The following is a 23677-nucleotide window of genomic DNA, read 5'->3' as shown; positions in this document are numbered from 1 at the left end:
AGCAAAATCAAACAAACTGTTTGACTTTTTGTTTTGGCGGCCGCAGAATTTTTTTAAATTAGCCCAAAAAATTGCATTTTCAAAAATTTGGATTTTCAAACAAGCCCAATTTGGGAAAAACACGAACCTGGTAACTCTGTCCTCCTTTCTTATAATAACTGTGGCTATTTATTTTTGTATTTTTTTTATTTTTACCACATCCACACCAAAAATTAAAAACACTTAAAGTTGTAAGGATCACCAAAATGTCCCCACAAAGCGACAATTTCACACATACCACTATGCCTATGAGGACACCTGGGTCCTCACAAAGACAGCAAAACGCACACAGACATGCACACACACAGCTGAGAATAGTGCAAGGCCGCAGGGGTGATTAATTATACGCCGCATTTCTAACTACTGCAGCTCACCAATAACCAACCGCTCGCACGTTTACAGATCCCTGATCACATATATATATATATATTTCTCTGCCTTTACAACTTTTAAATATATAGAACAACACATTATCCTGTTTAAAGAGAGTTAGAAAAGGTTAGAATAAGTTATACAAAAGTTCTTTACACAAAATCATTCTCACATAAAGAGATCTCACCAGTTTCAGAATAAGCCATTTAAGGGCTCTGTCACTTTTACGCAAATTAGCTGTTGCTGGCCACACCCCATGTTTATGCTGAGCGTATACCATTAGCGTTACAAGCTAGTTCATACTTAACTGTGACAAAAGCACAGTTTCTGCTGACTCGCCACAGACAGTAGTTACAGATCCCTCCCTCATACAAAGTCTGCTGGCTAATCCTGCTGTCTGTACTGTCTGAGGTTCTCAACCAGCAGAAATAGAAAATAGAAACGTTTCTTCAACTGATCTAGTGGGCGGGGCTCGATCTAGTGGGAGTTGACGAGTGAGGGGTGGAGCCAGGACGTTTTTTTATGCAGGTTTCCTTATTGTGACATCACAGTAAGGGAGGAGCCATCCAAACAGCTCACAAAATCTAAACTCTTTCAGCTGATTCACGGATAAATGAAAACAGATGGATTAATTTTCTTTTTCGCGATTGGTGTTTATATTTTATAGAAACACAAAAGCATGAAAAAAGTGAGTTTGCATTATAAGCCCTCTTTAATATTGCACTCTTTTTTTTTTTACCTAAAAATTGAAGTAAAACAAACAATAATGGCAGTAAAAAGGTCACAGAAAATGAGAACTTTTCTTTTGCTAATAAAGCAAGCTGTAGCATTGTGCTTAATTGAATTAATCTATTTATTGCACATGCACACATAGCGATTTATCATTGTGCAGCCCTAATATGAAGATTATTAAAGCTCACCTTCCGTCGTTTTTTCTTTCATTTTAAAATGTCTAGTTGTGGTCTCTAGTATGAATGAATGACATGTGAGCCGTTTTTGTAAAAAAAAAGTGCTCAGGTGTCTCTGTATAGCTCTTTTTTAATGGACTGTTTTAGGGGTGTGTCCAAAATGACCGGATTCCAGCTTTGCTCATGAATATTCATACATGCAAACAGCATGCAAATATCTCTCCTCTGATTGGCTAGGAGCACTGCGACGCCCCTCCACCGCTCTGCCGCTCACTGCCTCCCACCTCCTAACTGATGAGCGGTGATGTTGCGTCGCTTCAGCTCCGCCTCTGGGAGTTTCTCGAGCCAAGGTGGGCTGGTCTGTGAGTTTCTGCCTACGTAGGCAGAAAGATAATTCAAAATTCACCCGTTTTTCGGAGGGGGGGAGGGGGGATTTCTTTGCTTAGCTCCTGCAGACAATGGGGGCTGCAAAACAGTTTAATGTGCAGGTGTACACATTCAACTCGGAGAGACCTACTGTATTCCACAAAAAACAAGAAAAATCGGATTTTCGCGGAAGGTGAGCTTTAAATAATAATGACTATGAAAACAACATTATATATATATACACACATAATCGTGATCAAATCTATTTTTTGTACCCTGATAAATCAAAAACTTACTTTTCGTGACTACTCTACTTTTACTCAAATCCTTAAAATAAATAAACACTCCAAAAGTTCCCAGTAAAACGTATTACTACTAAAATAAAGCAGTTTAAATAGCGTTTAATTCAGTGTACAGTGTGGTCAGACGAGCCCTCCTTCGGGGGCAGTGCTTTTTGGGGGGGGGGGGGGGGGGGTTATAAAACGCAGAGCTCCACTTTTTCCCTCATTCCCCTCTGTTTTTCTCACACTCCTCCTTTTTCCTGTTACCAGCAATCAATCCTAAGGTCCCCACATCCTCCTTCTCTCTCTCTCTCTCTCTCTCTCTATTCAGTCACATGCCGTCGCTCCTTATCTCTCTCTCTAAGGCTTCCAGGCCCCATATAAGGCAGTGTGCCCTGTCCTGCAGAGTGCCAGCCGCTTTAACCCTTTACTGACTGATAGATAATAGAGGCGTGACGGCCGAGAACAGAGGGTGCAGAAAAACAAAAACAAGGTCATAAAAGAGCAGCAGGACAGAATCTGCGTAACGAGACCAAGTCTTGACTAGTCCTGTCACAATATATCTTTTTATCCTGTTTTCCCCCCAATTTACACCTCCAATTACCCACCCCCTATCACTAGTGATGCTCCAACACTAGGAGGGTTAAAAAGACTTGCACACGCCTCTTTTTGAACTCTTTAGCCAAGTAGCATCACAGCGCTAACGCTCGGGGGAAAGCGCAGCAAGTTCTGATACAACAGCTCACAGACGCAGCATGGTGATGATCCACATCACCCTAGCAGGAGTGATGAGGGGAAAGAGAGACAAGAGAGAGCAAGAGAGAGCCAACTGTGCTCTCTCAGGGCTCCGGCAGCTGATGGCTTGCTGGCAAGGTGGTGATAAATTACCCAGCTATGGTTAGCAAACCTAACTGAAGCTTAGTGATCACCTGTTCAGCAGAAAAATAGCCAGCTCACCCTTTTCCATGGCTGCAGCACACTGTTTGTGTGCTGTTGTCTATACCTGGTAACCCAGAGCGTGGACATGGAATTTGGGGAATGGCAGTGTGCACAGTTCAAATAAGAACATATTATAAATATACTGTTTATTTGGAAGTTTGTGTACATATTACAGTAAACACAATAGAAAAGATCACGATAATCAGCTGTTAACACGATCATGTCCATTTATTGTACAATTGTCCATAATATATGACATTATATGATATTATACCCTGAAATATGGTGTCATATCACCCACCCCTATTTATCACATCAGGATTCTACTGTTCTCATTATTTCCCATTATATATCTACTAGAGACAGATTATATCTGTCCAGTCTCATTTATTTTACTTTAATCCTGGATATATGGAGATATATGGAGTGATTTTTATTATCATCATGACTAATAATTCTGGATCATTGACTTCTGTTACAAATCTGATAAAATTCTTGTTTTTCAGTTAGGGGTGTGACACATATTGTATGGTATGCAATAATAAGATTTAATTTTAAAATGTGTTGCAGTAGTGTATTCTTAATTTTTTTTCTTATTCAGTGTTTTGTCATATCGCCAACAGTATTGCAATCACAAAAATACCATAAAATATCGTGATATTATTTTAGTGCCATATCGCCCAACCCATAGTTGGGAGAGCTGCACTGAATAAGAGAGAAACGTCTACAGCGAGGTCACTTTACCCGAACAGTATCTTCTCCATGATTAAACAAGGCCACCATCTGACTGCTTTATCTGCTCTCTGATTGGACAAGGTTACCACCCATCTTCTGTATCTGTGCAGCAACGTTTCCAGCCTGAGCGGCACAAGGACAACCGGACCCGACCCGGTTCAGTGTGAAAGTACTGATCACCGTAAACCTGCCCTCATCAGGTTTTACCAAACAAAAAAAAGTTACTAGTATTGCATTTTTTTATTCTGATTTTATGCCAATGATGGGATGGCATAAAATCAATCAGACATAAAAGCATTAAATCGCATTTATACCCTTTAAAAGATCAATTAACTGTATTACTTATTACATTCAGACGCTGAAAAAAAACTGGAAAATATCCTGAATCTACAGTTACAGTAGATACAGGAATCACCAGCGTAATCTTATACGCTTTGTAATAGGGTTTGTGCCATATCGTATCGTATCATACGCAATAGTATTACCAACATTTTGAAATATGGTGAACGATATTATACCCTGAAATATGGTGCCATATCACTCACCCCAGGAGCCAGGAGCAGCATTATCGCAAAAATACCATGAAATATTGTGATAATATTTTAGGGTCATATTGCCGACCCCTACTTTGTAACCATATTGCTGCGTGATGCACCTGCACACAAAAAGAAGAGCTGTATTTCAGCACAACACTGTTTATTTTTATTCTTCTATTGTTTAATGTGTGACAATAACCTGACTTAATTTCCTTTAATTGGTTTGAACCACTTTAAATGTTATGTTTTTACATTATTTTAAAATGTTCTAACACTAAAGTCACCCAAACTATAAGGAAAAACTTAGATAATTTAGAAAACTTAAAAAAAAGTGTTAAACCAGAATATGTTTTATATTATTTATATTCTTCAAATTAGTTATGAGTTATTAGTTATTTAAATTAATTATGAGTCACCTGGTATTCAGGCTTTCAGTTAACAGCTGTGCTGAACTCATCAAGAGTTAATTACTTGAATTTCTTGTCTCTTAATAAAGTGTTTGAGAGCATCAGTTAAAGTAAAGTAGTGAAGAGGTAGAGTTACAGGTATACAGTGAATAGTGAATATTTGAGTAATGTTCTAATACAGATTATGAGAAGAAACAACTACTCAACTAAATAAAAATATGTTTTAAGAAAAAATGAAGGTCAGTCAATCTGAAAAGAAGAATTTCAAGGTTTTTTGAAAGTATCCTCAAGCGCAGTCACCGCAAAGACCATCAAAAACATTATGATAATGATTGAACTGGCACTCATCAGGACCGCCCAGGAAGTTTTTGGTTTGTTTAACACTTTTAAAAAGTTACTACATGTTTTCTAATGTGTTCCTTCATTAATGTATTATGTAGGAAAAACACAAACCAGGTTTAAACTGCCTCTGTAAAGAGACTCCGGCTGTTCTCTGACTCTAATCCACCTCCCGCCCCCACGATCCTCAGCTCTAATCAAGACGTCCAGCGTCTCAGATAGAAACTGGTGATGCGTGAGTGAGTGTGTTTATAATTAAAAACAGAAACTTTGGAGGAAAAGACTGAAAAACAGAGAAACTGAGTCGGGGAAAGAGAGGCCCGGTCCAGAAAGCTCTGAGAAGGCTGTAAAATCAGGACCAGCGGGGAAACTAACGCACATCAGGGGAATTTAATTTGAACGTGTTCCATAAACACTTCAGCGTGACTAATGTCGTGTCACTCTTGAGCTAAAGCATCTCCAGCTCACGTTTAAACGTTCAGAGAGAAACGCGAGCAGAACAAACCCTCAGCGTTCACACTCACTCTGCAGCACATTACCTGAAACACGGGGAAACGTGAAATTAACTTTGCTTAGTGTTAAATAAGCGTGAAATTTACTTTAATGTTCATTCACAGCAGAAATAGGAAAAGCAGCACACTCACAATTTTATAGCTGATTCCAATTTTACATTAGATGGTCTTAGAGCTGGGCAATATGATGATATTTTAGCACATAACGATATTATATGAGTAGAAAATATAATAAAAATACACCTATATCTATACTATAAATGAGATAATAGAATAATGTAAATATTATGGAAACTGTAATAGTATTTAAAAAAAAATACTATAATATTAATAAAATCTGAATAATAAAAAAAAATGTTTACTTTTTTAGCCCAATCAGAACAGTGGGATCTATCAACATATCAGCATATCACTACTATCTAGTGGGCAGGGTTTGAATGAAAAACTAAATGAACCACTTCTGACACCAATCTTTAAATCTGAACTAATAGCAAAAATAAAAACAATAGGGTGCTTTTCCTGGCGGGGTGGCTGAGTTCGGCACAACATCGACACAGAGTACAGCACCAGTTCAGTGTATGGCATAGAGTACGGCACCGGCACACAGTACAGCAACCGCACAGAGTACGGCACTGGTGATGTGCTAAATTCAGCACCCCCGCCAGTAAAAGCGCCACCTCTCTGAGCGATTTTTTCAAGTTAAAGTGCTTTTATCAAGAAGACGTGCTGCGAGAGACTTCTAAAAAAAAAATGTTAAAGCCAAGAAGATGTACGTGAGCGCTCCTGAGAGGGGGTGCTTTTCCTGACGGGGGTGCTGAATTCGGCACAACATCAGCAAAGAGTACAGCAACGCCTCAGAGTATAGCTCAGGCTAAAATAGCCTTTTGTTCAGGGTTGTGGTGGTTTTATAAAGGCTGGTGGGTAAGGTCAGATCTCTTACAGGATATGAACAGACGCTACATTAATTCTCCATTGTTGTTTAGTCTATATTAGTCCACATGAGGTTTCACATAATTACCAAAGGCAACAGTGCAAACGGCCGGTTTAGGAAATGGAAATTTCTGTATAAAATGATTAACTGGGCTGTGTATATAAATAGTGGAGTTCAGTTATAGCTGTGTCTGTTTATTTAAACGAGGGCTGTAACGCTCCAGACTGAACTGCATCATCAATAAATCATTCCTGTAAAAAATCAATATAGAACAAATAGCTTAAGGCACCTCACAAACTGATCATATATGGCTTTTAAACTGCTGGATTATTAGATTATTTTTGTGTTGCTGCTCGAGCTGTAAGATAAACTGTATTCTTATCCTTATTGCTCTTCATAATGCAGACTGTACTCACTGACATACAGCAACATAGAGCAAGGCAATGTGAGGTAGAGTAAGGCAGAGTGTGGTAATATGAGGTGGAATTAGATGGTGTGGGGTAGTGTGAGATAGTGTGGGGTAGAGCGAGGCAGTGTGGTAGATTGGGGTAGCACAAGGTAAAATAAGGGTACAGTGTGAGGTAGTGTGAGACAGTGTGAGGTAGCGCAAGGCAGACTGTAGTAGAACAAGTCAGAGTGTGGTAGGTTGGGGTAAAACGATATAGAGTAAGGGTACAGCATGAGGTAGTGTGAGGTAGAGTGTAATAGAGTGAGACAGTGTGTCAGTAGAGCGAGGCAGAGTGTGTTAGATTGAGGTAGTGCAAGAAAAGGTGAGGGTAGAGTGTGAGGTAGTGTGGGGTAGAGCGAGGTATATATGTGTGGTAGACTGGGGTGGCGCATAGTAAAGTGAGGGTCCATTGTGAGGTAGGGCGAAGCGAAGCGTGAGGTAGAGAAGTTAATTAAAAAGGTGAGGTAGAGCGAGACAGAGAGTGGTAGAATGAGGTGGAGTGAGGTAGAGTGAGGCAGACTGTGGTAGAACGATGTGGAGTGAGATAGAGCGAGGCAAAGCGTGAGGTAGGGAAGTTGAGTAAAAGACTGAGGTAGAGCGAGGCAGAGTGTGGTAGAACGGGGTAAAGTGAGGTAGTGTGTGAGTAAGGCGAGGCAGAGTGTGTTAGATTCAGGTAGTTCAAGGGAAGGTGAGGGTAGAGTGTGAGGTAGTGTGTGGTAGAGCAAAGTAAAGTGAGGATACATTGTGAGGTAGAGCGAAGCAAAGCGTGAGGTAGAGAAGTTAAGTAAAAAAGTGAGGTAGAGCGAGGCAGAGTGTGGTAGAACGAGGTGAAGTGTGGTAGAATGAGGCAAAGCGTGAGGTAGAGAAGTTGATTAAAAAAGTGAGGTAGAGTGAGGCAGAGTGTGGTAGAACGGGGTGAAGTGAGGTAGTGTGTAAGTAGGGTGAGGCAGAGTGTGTTAGATTGAGGTAGTGCAAGGGAAGGTGAGGGTAGAGTGTGAGGTAGTGTGGGGTAGAGCGAGGTAGTGTGTGGTAGACTGGGGTAGGGCAAAGTAAAGTAAGGGAACGTTGTGAGATAGAGCGAAGCAAAGCGTGAGGTAGAAAAGTTAAGTAAAAAAGTGAGGTAGAGCAAGGCAGAGTGAGGTAGAGGGAAGTGGAGTGAGGTAGAGTGTGAGTAGTGTGAGGTAATGTGTGAGGTAGATAAGGCAAAGTATGGTAAATTGGAGTAGTATGAGGTAAAGTAAGGGTACAGTGTCAGGTAGCGTCAGGCACAGTGTAAGGTAGAGGGAAGTGGAGTGAGGTAGTGTGTGAGTAGTGTGAAGTAGGGTGGGGTAGAGCGAGGTAGAGTGTGGGTAGATTTCCACAGTAAACGCTGGGAGAAACGAGAGAAACCCTTGAGAAGATTAAACTGATCTAGGATCTTAGTTTATTGTGTTTCTCATCAATATCAGGATATCCAACAGTGTTATATTTCCAGCATCGCAATATTTTACATCACCAAACACTTTTAATCGCTGCAATTTTTAAAAAACTCTTATAATTTTCAACAGATTGCACCAGAAGAAGATGCATCATGCCATATCATGTTAATATAGCATATACATATAAATATCTGTTAATATTATATTGTTATGTTATATTGATTAGTACGACATGGAAACAATGCAATGTTTCTCATTCAGCCTCGCTCTGCCTCCAGTTATGTTACATCACATGATCACTAGGGGTGTCACGATTCTCTTAATCCTCGATTCGATTTCATTTTCGATTTGAGGGTCACGATTCGATTCGATTCTCGATTTTCTTGTTTTTTTTTCTTGTTATTATTTTATGCCTCATAAAATTTAAATAATATATTTATTATTATTATAAATATTATAAATATTATTATTATTATTTATTAAGATATATATGGTAATGCCATCTAGTGACTTTTTTTGGTAGCAACAGTGTGCACTATTAAAACAAGCAGTTTATCAGAGCTGTGTGTGGATGGCTGGTGAAACTGCTCATTACATGAAGCTGCAGTTCTTCATCCAACCACTAGTCGGAGCTGCAGCAGCAGCACAAGCCCAGCCACGGGCTACAGGGCTCAGCCAGTCCGTTTTTACTGTTTCTGTAAACAAATAAAGGTTTTAACCCCACTAACCGGATAATACAGCTCACTACAGTTCATCTTTCAGCCCAAGCAGCTAACAGCAGCAGGTTAGAACAGCCGACACGGAGTCACTGCTCGGATTACATTATAAACAGGTCAGTTAGCGCGCTGCTAACCTCAGGATGTTTATAACTACGGAGTTTAGTGGACACACCACGGCCGCCAGGTAAGTCTTTTAAAGGCTACTGAAGACTATTAAAGGCTATTAGAGGTCATTGAAAGCATTATTGGGGGGCAGAAATCAGTACATGCTGGTTAAATAAGTGATGTGGTGAAACTGTGACTAGCGCGGTCACAGTGATGTTTATTAACGTCATTAAAACAGATTTTATTTAAGCTTTTATTTTAGTCAGAAACACGCTTGTGTTTACTTTATCTGAGAGAAAGATGTTTTTTTAATTCAATGGAAAGCAACAGGTGTAGTCAATTATAAGTTTAAGATTTTTAATCCACCTCACTGTGATCTATAGTCAGTGTTCTCAAGTCACACTGACACACGCATTTCAGCGAGTTCACACGCTCTCACCTGCGCGCACCCACCCCTCCGTTAGATACAGATACAAAACCTGCGCGCCCAACCCCCGCCCCCCCTCCCCCGTTGGACAGATAAAAAACAGTGATCACACTCCCGCCGACACTCAAAACTTGAGAGCCCTGTCTATATTCTATAAATCCGTTTTCAGTTTCTCCTCCGTGGTTGAAAGGCAGCTGTCTCTCACACAGCAGAACTGAGGGCGGGGCTGCGCTCATGCAGCGGCGCTCTATTTAAATGAATAGGATGCGCTGTGTTGGTGCCGCGCCATTTGCGTAGCGCGCTGCGCTATTTGCGTAGCGCGCGCGGGAGGGATCGTCGATCCTCTTTTTGACTTCGATACTCGAGACCATGACCTCATTTCGATTCGATTTCGATAAAATATCGAGATCGTGACACCCCTAATGATCACAGTCTGCGGTCTGCAGGGTTAAGAGATTCTTCTGTTGATGCAAGTAGGGCTGCAACTAATGATTATTTTAGTAGTCGACTAATCTGATTATTATTTTTTTGATTAGTCGATTAGTCAGGGACTATTTCTGCCATGTTCTCCATCTCTAAAAACAATAGAAACAGTGGAAATACAATTTAACAGCCATTTAATTGTCTAGATGTTGTTTTAATGTGGAAAGTACTTATATTTAGAGAGTAGATATGTAATCTGTTGTCATTTTTGGAGACATCTCCCTTTGCGCTTCTGTTTCCAGCACTTTATGTAATGCGGACTGTCACAAATTAACAATTAATCGACAATTAAATTTGTAGTCAACAAATTAAAATAATCGACATTATCGATTATATATAGACAAATCTTTGCAGCCCTAGCCGCAAGTAAATAATTTGGAGTCTCCAGCTCTTTCGATGCATTTGTGAAAACGTGATATCGATTTTTAGCCTTAAAATTTCAAAGCATTTTGACATCATGATAGTTGTTTAAAATGACAATTTTAAGACCTAAACCTATTTAACCTTCTAGAATTAAAAAGAAGAGCTTTGAAGCTGAGAATTATGAAGAGTCTTGCTCTCTCTCTCTCTCTCTCTCTCTCTCTCTCTCAGTTATTCACATTATCTCAGTCTAATCGTCTCGTTCAGCTCGCTTCTTTTAGCAGACGCCACTTCAGGTCACTGTGTGCTACCTGAGCCTCAGGATGGGGGTTCGGAAAAAAAAAACGAGTGTGAGAAAGACAAACAGTGAAGGATGAGTCCGAGTTCTCTTCCTCATTCTGCCGTCGCTACGGACAGACAATGAGGAAGTATCAAAGTCCAGATCCTTATCCTCACCTGACAATAGAGTAGCCATGGATATAACACACACACACACACCACGCACACCACGCACAGACATACCATTCCATATTAAACCAAACTGTGTTTAAATCAGTTATAAATTGGTAGAGTTGTGATTATTATAGGTGTATTAAGCATCTTCCTCAGTGTAAATAAATGAGTCTATGTATATATATGTCTATATTATTATCAGTACAGTGATGGCGGTGCTCGGAGCTGAAGCTAGTAGTGTTATAGGTTGTGAAAAGTGTTTTTTAAAAAGCTTCTTCTGCAATTTTTAAGTTATTAATGCCTCGTTTTAAATGTCAGAGCTCTCTGGATTCTACCAAGAAGGTGTGGAGCTACTTTGAGTCTGAACAACGGTGTGAAAAGCGATTTATCGGGGTAAAATATGCCCTGATACGGCCGTTGTAAAGAGTGCTGGGCAAAAAGCACACAATTACAGCATCTCGGAAAGCTGTAGGAGAGCGGAGGTGTGCTATTCAACAAAAGGTAAGAACTTTTCATCCTGTTTTACTACAACAAAAGTTAATTTTACACCAGAGTTCTCCTTGAAACGTGGTCTAGCTGTTAGCACTAGAGCTAGTATGCCAGTATTAAAATTACCGTAACTCTTTAATTGAAATGTTAAATTAAATAATATTTATTTACTTATACACAATTAAAACCTTGTTTCTCTGAGCTGAGTTGTACCAAACTAGTGAAAAGGTTGTGACCTATAACTACACATCTGTTCAGCTCTCAGGAACAGAACCGCATATAAACAAACAAACAGGAGTAAACACGACTATTCACAGGAGACACGCTTACAGTGTAATCCAGTATCTGTTCAGCCATCACAGCAACCAAACTGGTTTCATCTCACACACACACACACACTAATATAAACAGGGTGTGATAGGCATTTGAGACTGCAGGCCTGAACAGCAGCCTGAAACACTCCACTCACAATTACACCGATCCAAACACAGGAACTACAGCTCACTACACTACCCAGATCCTGCAATTCTGATGGAATTGAAGGGGAAATAAAAATTAAACCTATTTTTACACAATTTAGAATAGTGGAATAGGTCTATTCGCTACACAGAACATGCCAATGAAGTTTTTTATCACAAATCACAAAGATAAAGATCTCCCAGCTCTATTCTTACCAGATTCAGTCCCTTTCAGAAAGAGCCGTTTAAGGGCTCTGACACTTTCATGCAAATAAGCTGTTGCTGATAAACGCCATGTATACGCTGAGCTGAATGTGTTCACCACACTTTAGTTATAGCTTGTGCTAAACGGCAAAAAACGAACAAGCTAATTTATGCTTAAAGCAGCACTAGGTAGGATTTTCTTGATTTTTGATCTTTTTAAAGAAGTAAAATTACAGCTTGAAACTCACTGCAGCGCTGCATTGAGGTGTAATAGGAGGAATAGCGGTGCTCTCGTGTCTGTGCCGGAGCTCCTCTGAGCTCAAACCAGACTCTAAGTTTTCCGAGGCAGCCACGACCAACGCCCGCGAGAACTGCGACCTGCTTTCCGACCTTTAGTTCTAACAGTTCTACAAGGACTACTGGTTCATTCTTTACAAACTAACATACAGACGCTCTGGCAGAAGCTGGAAAGAGACCGAATATGTCTGTGAAAGCCAGAAAACGAGAAAGAGAAATTAATCCGCGTGAAACATTTATTACACTCCAAAACTGTAGGGGGAGCCCACAAGCACAAAATCTCAATCCTAACCAGTGGAGCTTTAACTCCGACAGAAACACAAAACTTATTATTTGAAAGTTTTTACATCTCTCATCTGCTGACTTTATATTAGTTATACTAGATATTAGTTAAAGATCCCTCTGTCAAACGAAGTCTGAAATGGTGATTCTTCAACTGATCTAGCAGGTTTCCATATCGTGACGAAACAAAAAGAGAGGAGCATCCAAACGACTCATAGAGGCAAATGATTTCTGACACCAAACTCTTTCAGCTTATTTAAAGAAAACGGATGTATGGATTTTTTTTGGTGTTTGGAGTGGCAGAGAGACTCAAGTGGAAATACAAAAGCATGCAAAAAAAAGAGAATTTTGTGTAGTCTCTCATCTTTAGCATATCAGAAATCAGGAGAACAATCCAGAATACTCTGAGCAGATACAGATTCAAATAACTAGCTGCTGCTTTGACTAAAAGTTTGTTTGTAAATGTGGAAGTGCGCTGTTTTGTATAACCAGTATAATAAACACCTGCCAATGTTTTCTAGAAGAGTTCCTGCATTTAACAAGATAAAGAATCTGCAGCAGCTCCAGCCTGTAACTGTGTAAACTCTTACTCTTTCTTTACTGGGGTGGCTCTGATGAGTGCCAGTTTCATCATAACATATTTGATGGTCTTTGTGAAGACTGCACTTGAGGATACTTTTACAGTTCTTCAGATACAAAGTATTTATTTTCTTTATTTAGTTGAGTAGTTGTTGCTTCTCATAACCTGGATTCGAACATTACTCAAATATTCACTATTCACTGTATACCTGTAACTTTACCTCTTCACTACTTTACTTTAACTGATGCTCTCAAACTTTACATTAAGAGACAAGAAATTCAAGTAATTAACTCTTGATGAGTTCAGCACAGCTGCTAACTGAAAGCCTGAATTCCAGGTGACTCTACCTCATAAAACTGAGATTTGTTTTTATTGTCAGAGTCTGTTCTCTTTTTCAAACTTTACTGGTGTTCCTGAGGAATGAGGTCAATCCCAGTTTAATCAGGTAAATCCTGTAAAAATTAAGGCTACAGTCAGAAGAATTTTACATAATATTATTAAACAGAAAAGCTCTGAGAGCTCTCTAAGAAATCTTAGTAATCTTACAACATGCTCAGAAATAAACAGTAAATATTCCACAGGTGCTCCCGGTGCTCAAATGTCAGATTGAACAGATAAAGTTCACAAAACAAGTTTGTTTGTTAAAGCAAATAAAAATAGAGCATTTATTTGTAAAATACAAGAAATGGCTGAAATAACAAAAAAGATGCAGAGCTTTCAGATCTCAAATAATGCAAAGAAAACAAGTTCATATTCATAAAGTTTTAAGAGTTCAGAAATAATCAATATTTGGTGGAATAATCCTGGTTGGTTTTTAATCACAGTTTTCATTCATGCATCTTGGCATCATGTTCTCCTCCACCAGTCTTACACACTGCTTTTGGATAACTTTATGCTGCTTTACTCCTGGTGCAAAAATTCAAGAAGTTCAGTTTGGTGGTTTGATGGCTTGTGATCATCGATCATTATCAAACTCATCATTTTTAATTGGTCTCATTTTTTTCCAAAGCTGTATATAACATACATGTGTAATAACGATATCGGCCCAGAATTCCCACGTCAGTGCATCCCTAGTCAAGTTTATATACATATCTATATTCTGTTCACACGTATATCTCAAATAAAGGTGAAAACAAGCAAAACTAAAATAATCAATGATTTAACAACTATTTTTTTTTAAATAAATCAGACAGATTAGTCGGCTATTAAAATAATCATAATTTACAGTCTGAATCGTGATGATTTTTATTGTAATCTGAGAGCCGGGCTCCGTTCAGCAGATGGCAGGTTACTGTAGCCGAGCTGCAGATGACGCACGGCCTTATTGTTACTGGAGTTTTTATTACAGCCTCCAGAGACACTTTAAGGAAGCGTGGAGGAGAGAAATGGTTTTACACACAGTCGAACCATCTTTATCTCCTGAAACGTAATGAATACAACCTCTAAAACTGCACACGTCCCTCCCTGAACACCGCGTCAACCACCAAGCAACAGGCGACCTATGACCGTCAGACTGACAACTATGAACTGATTAAGATTTGAAGACTCAGAGACTCTCACACACTCGTTTTATCACGGTATGGCTTAACATGGACGATATATTGTGCAAATAATAATAATAATAAATAATTTTAGACCATTTTATTCCTTTAATATAATAATAACATAATATTGCAATTAGATTACATATAACAGCAATAAACTTCTAGTTTTAAACATCTAAATACATAAAGAATACAAATTGAAATCCAACCACTTACAATAAGGAAAAAAAAAATCACTACAGGCTATATATTTTATAAAACATAAATAAATGATCACATTTTATGTTTATTTTTATTATTATTATTATTATTGTTATTATATATATATATTTTTTTTTTAAGTCACACTTGCAGAACTCTGCAGAGGGCTTTTAATTTGAAATCCAGCTGCAGCTCAGTGCATCGGTGCACAGAAAGACAAAGACACACAAATGCTTAAGCTAAAGTAGCTTAGAAATTTTTTTTTATCCTAGCCAGTTTGTGAAGAGGTAGTAAAGTGAGTAAACTGAGAGTAAGTGTGAAAAATGTATGCTTTTCCTAATTTAATTTATGAAAGTATATTTAAAAAAAATGAACTTAAACCTGCCGTTTGTCGGCTCCTGGGATATGGGAAAAAATATAAATAAATCATATTTTAGGGTGGATGTTTCGTCTATTTTTATTTTTTTTACCTAAAAATGACCTAATATATAAATGGACAACTGACTTTCGCAAAATCTGTTGAAAAAGCTGCTTTTTTATTATTATTATTTCTCTAAATTCAGTGTGCAAAGGGCAAATGAGATTTCAACAAAACAGCAGCAGCAGCAGCAGCAGAGGCAGTGTATTAAGAGGAAAGCAGTCTAGAAAAATGAGCAGACGCTTAATCCATTCAGGTACATGCACATATTAGAATATTACACAAGCTGATGAAATACGATTAAGAGATTTACTCTCGTGTGACAACAATCCCTCTCTTGTTCTGTCGCTGCTTTTATCTTAATGCTGTCGTCATGGCCTTTACTTTATGACCGTATGATAACGGGGTCAATAGAAATGCACTGGTTTAAGGGTCGAGTTAGCGCTCTGCGTGAAATTACGTGGCAAAATAACAAGAAAACGTTTATTTTAATGTACAAATCTGTGAATCTAGTTCCGAAAATTTCCTCAATATACCTAAACGTGAAAAAATGTACTTTTATCCTGTGATTTTCTTCTATTTTATGGTCACCGCGGGGAAAAATTACTACGCTCAGTTTAAAAGCATCAGAGGACAATAGTCGCCTTGCACCCTGTACATCACACATACTTATGGCAAGTATGCCGTGCAACCAGGTCCTCAGGTCTCTATGGCAACACAAAGCCACCGTTTATTAGCCAAGGTTCATTCCCTGTAATCATGGCAGCTCCATTTTATTGATGTAATAAGGTATTTTCCAAAAAGTAGTAGAACTAGAGCTGGGCGATCTTCTCTGATTTTGCTATTTATAGGTTTATGTTTGAGTAAAATGAACATTCTATAAACTACAGACAACATTTCTCCCAAATTACTAATAAAAATATTCTCATTTAGAGCATTTATTTACAGAAAATGAGAAATGACTGAAATAACAAAAAAGATGCAGAGCTTTCAGACCTCAAATAATACAAAGAAAACAAGTTCATATTCATAAAGTTTTAAGAGTTCAGAAATCAATATTTGGTGGAATAATCCTGGTTTTTAATCACAGTTTTTTTTTCATGCATCTAGGCATCATGTTCTCCTCCACCAGTCTTACACACTGCTTTTGGATAACTTTATGCTGCTTTACTCCTGGTGCAAAAATTCAACAGTTCAGTTTGGTGGTTTGATGGTTTGTGATCATCCATCTTCCTCTTGATTATATTCCAGAGGTTTTTAATTTGGTAAAATAAAAATAAAAACCTCATAATTTTTAAGTTCTTTTAATTTGAAACGCAGCTCTGTGCATCTGTACATAGATTCAGATTTATATGAAAAACTAGAAAGACGTTCGCTTTTAGTGTACAAATATCAAGCCCGAGTTATCTCAGATAAAGTTACTATCCTAGTCCTGTACAGCTCTCAAACCTTTCAGCTGGAAAACAGACCGTTTGTAAAGAGGTAGTAAACTGATAAAACTGATAGTGAGCGTGATAAGTGATGATGAAAGCTTTTGTTCCACTTAATTTATGGAAGTAGATAAAAAAAAATTAACTTAACCTGTTTTTCAGCTCCTGAGATGGGAAAAAAGCTTCTCTATGGCAGCACAAAGCCACTGTTATAAGCCAATAATAATCATAACAGCTAATGTAATAAGGTATGTTTTTGAAAATGTGATAGTAGTACTAGAGACGGGTGATACAGTAAAAATATTGCATCCCATTCATATTTCTATCAAACCTTATATTTATATATGTAGGTTTTTGTTACTTTGCACTATTTTTATGGTAAACTGTTTATTTTGTTACATTATTATTACTACATACATGCATTATTATTATTTTCAACCAAGAGTACCATAATGTAGTATTGTGATATTACAGTGACAATTATATCGTAGAAAAATCGTAATTAAAATAAGCAGCATGATGACTATTGCACTCTCAAACAGCTTTATACCCATGCAGTGAAGTACTTACTGACATAGATTCACTGTCATTTTATTAAAAATATATATACACTGCGATATTTTGATGTTTGGTAATATACAGTACCAGTCAAAAGTTTGGACACATGTTTCTTAATTTATTTTCTACATTGTAGACTAATATTAAACACAAACGGAATTACTAAGTGTTTTTAAAATTAATCTACAATGTAAAAAACTAAATTAAATAAAGCAATAAAGAAAAACACTGAACGAGAAGGCTGGTGCTGGTACTGTATGGAGATACGAGTTTTTAAGTCATCTCGTCCGGCCCCGTTGGGACGCAGCCCTTGTGTTTCCTCTGCTTCCCAGCACACCTGATCCAGCTAATCAGCTAATTAAACACACAGTGCCTTCTGAGAACCAGAGAGGTACTGGAACAGAAACACATGCAGGACCAGTCCTGAAAACTCCTATAGCCTTACAGCAACACAACTTAACCTGCTACAGGACCTGCAGCGTTCATCATACACCTCCACAGCTCTGTACTGACTTTTACTGACCAATCACATCCAAATAATGCACCATCTGGCCAGCAGGTACTCTGGATACAGGCAGGTACAGTCGTTTACTCCTCTATAATGCACTACCTGATCTGAACACTGTTTTAGGGAGTTTATACACTTGAACGTCCAGACCAAAGTACTCCAGTACTCCGGCGTCTACACGCGGGCACTCCGGCGTCTACACGCGGGCACTCCGGCGTCTACACGCGGGCACTCCGGCGTCTACACGCGGGCACTCCGGCGTCTACAAGCGGGCACTCCGGCGTCTACACGCGGGCACTCCGGCGTCTACACGCGGGCACTCCGGCGTCTACACGCGGGCACTCCGGCGTCTACACGCGGGCACTCCGGCGTCTACAAGCGGGCACTACGGCGTCTACAAGCGGGCACTACGGCGTCTACAAGCGGGCACTACGGCGTCTACAAGCGGGCACTACGGCGTCTACAAGCGGGCACTCCGGCGTCTACAAGCGGGCACTCCGGCGTCTACAAGCGGGCACTCCGGCGTCTACAAGCGGGCACTCCGGCGTCTACAAGCGGGCACTCCGGCGTCTACAAGCAGGTACTCTGTTGTGCAGTACAGTCATTCATGCCTCTATAATGAACTGTCTAATCTGAATGATGTGTGTTTTGGGGAGTTTTCATAACGCATGTTACATTGAATAATTCTGTGCATTTAGTCTAGGTGTGTACTCTGGGTATAAGCTGTATAAGTGTTTTTAATAAACTATCTAAAAAGGTACTGTGTTTATAATGTGTTTTTAATAAACTAGCTGTGCCCTCTTAAAGCTCTCAGTGCCTGGTTTTAAATGTCAGTGTCCTCAGAATTCTACCAGTGAAGTGTGGAGCTACTTTGAGTTTGTTTATGGTGTAAAATAGTCATTTGTTTGCATGAGTATGCCCCTATCACTAGCATTGTGGCCGGTTGGCAGCATTGGCTAAAAGCTCTGTATTTGGGAATGCTGTAGAAGAATGGAGGTGAGCTATTTGACAAAGGTTTGTACTTATCATGTTTTATTCACATAAAGTCCATTTCACACTGGATTTCTCCTTTAAATGATTCGGAACAACTTCAGGTTTGTTTCTACTAGGTGTGAAAGCAGCCTTAGAGCATAATGTGCTGGTTTGTATTCCCTGCAGTGCACAGTCAGATCTGAACGCTATTGGTTTTAATGTGAGCAACACACACACACAACCTGGGAGCCCACCAACATGAAAGAGAATAAGGGAGCCTTTGATGCAGGCCTCACGCATCATCTCTTCATTGTAAAAAAAAAATCCAGTTAGCATTCTCAATGAGCAGCTCGCGCCCATTCATTCACACAGCGCACGCTCTCACAACCAGCCCTGATCCACCAGCACGCACAACGAGCTCGCGCAGACCCCAGACTTCACAGCAGAGCTCACAATACACTCGCGTCAGCAGCACGCGAGAGCGCGAGGGTTATTAGCTGGATAAGGTGCTGAAGTGGACGGACAGCATGCATCTCTAGCAGTGGGTAGATTTACATCAGAGAGAGGGGAGGGGCGGGGCTGCACCCCTTATCTCTGCTGTCAATCATTCCGGGGGTTGCCCACGGCAACCGTGCAGCACAGCAACCAGCAAGGTAGTGCAGCAAGGCTCTGTACCATCCGTTTGATCTTTAGATGGATAGATATAGCTTTATCGATCCCCAAACGAATCACTGACAGTTTATCAGCTTTGCATCTATCAGCTGTGTGATCGGAAGTGTGGAGTGCAAAACTTACGATAAAACATTGTGAAAATGCACCAATACAGGGATAATACCGTATATAAATCTGTCTAATGTTTACACTAATACCAATAATACTCTATAAGAATAATCAGACAAAGCGTGTGTGCGAGTGTGTGTGTATGACAACATTAACTCAACTTATATATCTCTGAAATTTACTATTAATATCTATAAATATCTATAAATCCACCAGCCAGTGTGCTGCCACATCATGTGGGAGACTGGGGTTCAATTCCCTCTCTGGGTGACTGGATGCTGTGCTAAACCAATAAGAGTCCTTGGGCAAGACTCCTAACACTACTTTGACCCACCTCTCAAATAAGACTAACAATTAGAATTACAGTAGACATCAAATGGAATGATATCTTCTACTTATTTTCTTTAAGTGGTTGCTGAGGTATCCATGTTGGTTGCTAAGTTGTTGATACGTTATTACTGTAACGTCCTGTGTTGATGTTGACTTGTTGTTACATGATAAATAAAGTGGTTGTTAGTGTGTTGCTAGGTGGTACACAGATTCAAAAGGGTGCAAAAGATGTAACCAAGAATGTACAGTGGCTTGCAAAAGTACTCATACCCCTTGAACTTTCACATTTTGTCACCTTACACTTATTTAAATGTATTTTATTTTACTGAGATTTTAAGTGATAGACCAACACAAAGTAGCACATAATTGTAAATTGGAATGAAAATCATACAATGTTTCCGAAATTTTAATCAAACAAAAATCTGAAAAGTTTGACGTGCAAAAGTATTCTACCCATCAGGTAGTTGTCCAGGCACCACCACGTTAAAATTATCGTTATAATTACAGTTTTTAGCAAAAGAACATTTTACACTGTTCTCATTTCCAATTATATATCTACTAGAGACAGATTATATCTGTCCAGTATCATTTATTTTACTTTAATCTTGGATATATGGAGATATTTGGAGAAGTGCATTATTAGTAGTAATATTGTCTTTATAATGTCTAATAATGTCCAGTCTTTTAAATTGTCTCGTCCTGTATTTTTTGTTATTTAGTGTTCTAGTTTTATGTTGCACTGTTGTCGTCACTCCTGCACTTTATGTTGTCTATTGCTTGTTGTTCCATGTTGCACCATGGTTCCGGAGGAACGAAATTTCACTACACTGTGTACCTGTACTCAAATGTAATGACAATAAAAGCCTCTTGATTCTTGACTAGTATCATTATTTTAGGGCCATATATATCCAACCCCAGTTGTAAACCTGTTGGGAGCATCGGTTAAAAGCGCTGTATTTCACATCGTATTTCATTAGGTGAGTTACTTACGCTCGAAGTCAGAATCGTCGTCCTCGTCGTCTTCATCCCCGTTAGACTCCGTCTGCATCGGCTCTCCATCGAACATCACCCCCTTGCCTTTAGCTGCGGCTCCGGACCCGTCCTGGCTCCTGGTGTCCCGCAGGCGGGTGAAATACTGCACGGCGAACTCCACCAGATCCGGCGGCCGCTGGCGGAGCACCTCCACGGTGTAGCCCTGCAGCAGCTCGGTCAGACCCACCGGGATCTCAATACTCATGGCTGTGCGGTGCTTAGTATCCTGATACCTAACTAACTTAGAATATATTTATATAGAGAATTTCTGGAGCGGATCGTACAAAAATATAAATAATAAACTTCTCTTTTATCAGTCCATGTAATTAACCTAGCTAGAGTCAGTTATTTACCAGCTAGTGGACGGGCCTTGGACGAGTACTGTAAAACCTTTAATGTCAGAAATTGACAAAATCTGCCCACCAGTGTGTATAACTTTAATAACTTGTTATTAAACAAGTGGGCAGCAGAAAGTGCCAAGAAGTAGTTAGTACAAAAAAGCTCAAAAACTCACAAAAACACACTTTCAAGGAGAAACAACGTCCTAGTTTAACGTTAGTAGTTTGAACTTGCTTAGCAATCTGAAGTTAAGCTTTTTTGTGCCTCAAAAAAGTTTGACAACCTCTGGCTAATGTTTTGTAAACCTGTCCCAAAGAAATAAAGCAGACAAAAACTTAAAAATATCGCTTAACAAATTGCCCAGCCTTGCTTTCTCCTTCCTAGATATTTCCGAGCTAGTTAGCTTAGCTAGCTGGACAGATAGGTAATGTATTTAGCTAACGTTAATAATGCTGATAAAAAAAGATCAGTACCAACTAAATTCAACAGCGAGCTAATCGATAAATCAACTATCTGTAGACTCTTTCGTTTAGGAGGTAAAAAGAATTTAAGGAGGAATAGAAAGATAGATCTGAGGAAGAGAAAAATAAGAAGAAGAAGCAGCTAGCAGGAGAGGAGACTAGCTGTAGGGTTAGCGCTAATTAGCTTAGCTTAGTTAGCGTTAGCTAAACTAGCTCGCGTTAATTTCCAGTACCAACTAACCTAGGTACCTAGCAGTTATAGCAGTTAGCTGGCTAACTAGCTCACTAATTTAGCTAGATATAAAAATAATTCGCTGTAGACTGATTTAATTTGGGGTGAAGACAGAAGTTAACTAGCCAAACTAGCTAAGCTGTTGATGAACAGAAAGATAGATAGAAAGATATATAGATAGATAGCTAATCAATCTGACTGAGTTTAGCCTAGTTAGCTTAGCTAGTTGGCTAACTCCTAAATCCAGGAGGTTGTGCAGATCTTCTGACGGGTGTTCAGTCCTGTAGCTAAGTTAGCTTTCTGCTCGTTTGACGTCCGTCCAGGTAGCTAACGCCAGGTATAAACTGGAAAAGAAGAGGCTACCCTGTCTTTGACGTGAGAAGAGATAGCTAAAAGCTCAGCATAGAAAGCTAAGAAGGTTAGAGAGACAGAGAGGGAGGTAGTTAGCGGTGTTGTATTAAGTTAGCTTAGCTAAGCTAGGCTTTGCTAGCAAGCTAAGACTGTCTCTCTGCCTGCCTGCTGATTACTGCCTTACTCAAGAAGCCACCAGAGCTTATTAGTTAGCTGTATAGCTAACCTATGCTATTATTCTGCTTGTTATTTTGATAGACAGACAGATAGATAGATAGATAAATGACCAGGCTAAGCTAGCTGCTGTTAGAGAGATAGCTAGAAAGAGAGAGAGGGTGAGAGAAAGATAGCTAGAAAGAGAGAGAGGTAGAGAGAGAGAGAGAGAGAGAGATAAGTGGGGAGGGGTGGGGACAGCAGGGTGGTGAGATTAAGCTCGCTTGTCCTCAGTAGAAGGCCAGTTCTCCAGCATTAAACATTAAAACAAACCAACACACAGACAAAAATAACCCACAGCTAAGCTAGTTAGCTAACTAGCTGCACACAACAGGTCGCCCACAGCAAACCAGCCAACCAACCAACTACCAGCCCCAGCACCAGCCCAGCACTGATGGCCCGGTGAGCCCCCCCAAAAAAACCCGAAAAACAGCGAAAAAACTTTCCCCTCTGTGTCAATCCTCCTTCTCCTCTCCTCAGAGCTCCCGTCCAACTGGAACAAATCCCTACGAATAATCAAATCCCCCCGAAATCGATTATTTCTACGATTTTTTAATCGTATCCCCCCGGTTTCTGCCTCTCGTCGAGGCGCGCTCTCTCCTTCCACTCCACGAGCGAGCCAGCCAGCGAGCCGCGCTTTGGGGGCGTGGCCTCAACAGTAGCGTCAACGCAAGCGCCTTTGTTTGTTGATTGACAGCCCAACAGACCAATCATAGCACGGTAAGCCGAGAGGGGGCGTGTCCGTGAGGAATTTAGATGTAGGTTCACCCACAGTATGACCCATCATTCTGAAATAACAAAATATTGGCACTTAAAATTGAATATAATCAAGAGGAAGATGGATGATCACAAGCCATCAAACACAAAAGCAGTGTGTAAGACTGGTGGAGGAGAACATGATGTCAAGATGCCTGAAAACTGTGATTAAAACCAGGGTTATTCCACCAAATATTGATTTCTGAACTCTTAAAACTTTATGAATATGAACTTGTTTTCTTGCTCTAAATAACAATATGTTTATTTGGAATTTGGGAGAAATGTTGTGCATTTATATACTATAATATTCTAGTCGATTCCTATTTTTTTTAGTAGTTTGCATTAAGCCAAGTCAAGTAGTTTTATTGTCAGCACTGCATATGTACAGGACATACAGAGGATTTGAAATTACGTTACCCTCCTTCCCAAAGTTACAGCAAGTACAGCAAGATAAAATTATGAAT

The 23677-nt window shown here is 39.5% G+C and overlaps 2 protein-coding genes across 2 annotated transcripts in view; one reads left to right on the top strand and one right to left on the bottom strand.

Moving 5' to 3' along the window:
* prkar2aa (protein kinase, cAMP-dependent, regulatory, type II, alpha A) overlaps nucleotides 1–23085 on the bottom strand; it is a 43613-nt gene extending 20528 nt beyond the window's left edge. The window contains exon 1 of the mRNA XM_022666126.2: nucleotides 20820–23085. Within this exon, the coding sequence (XP_022521847.2) occupies nucleotides 20820–21066 (247 nt within the window). The 5' untranslated portion in view covers nucleotides 21067–23085. The remainder of the gene's footprint in view (nucleotides 1–20819) is intronic.
* Nucleotides 1–23677, top strand: part of si:dkey-20d21.12 (uncharacterized protein LOC556245 homolog) — a 231458-nt gene that overhangs the window by 45358 nt on the left and 162423 nt on the right. The gene's annotated exons all lie outside the window — the stretch shown is intronic.

The sequence above is a fragment of the Astyanax mexicanus genome, chromosome 12 (assembly GCF_023375975.1).
Source record: "Astyanax mexicanus isolate ESR-SI-001 chromosome 12, AstMex3_surface, whole genome shotgun sequence".
NCBI lineage: Eukaryota > Metazoa > Chordata > Actinopteri > Characiformes > Acestrorhamphidae > Astyanax > Astyanax mexicanus.
The sequence above is the reverse complement of the archived record's forward strand: the minus strand, read 5'-3'. Positions and strand labels throughout refer to the sequence as shown.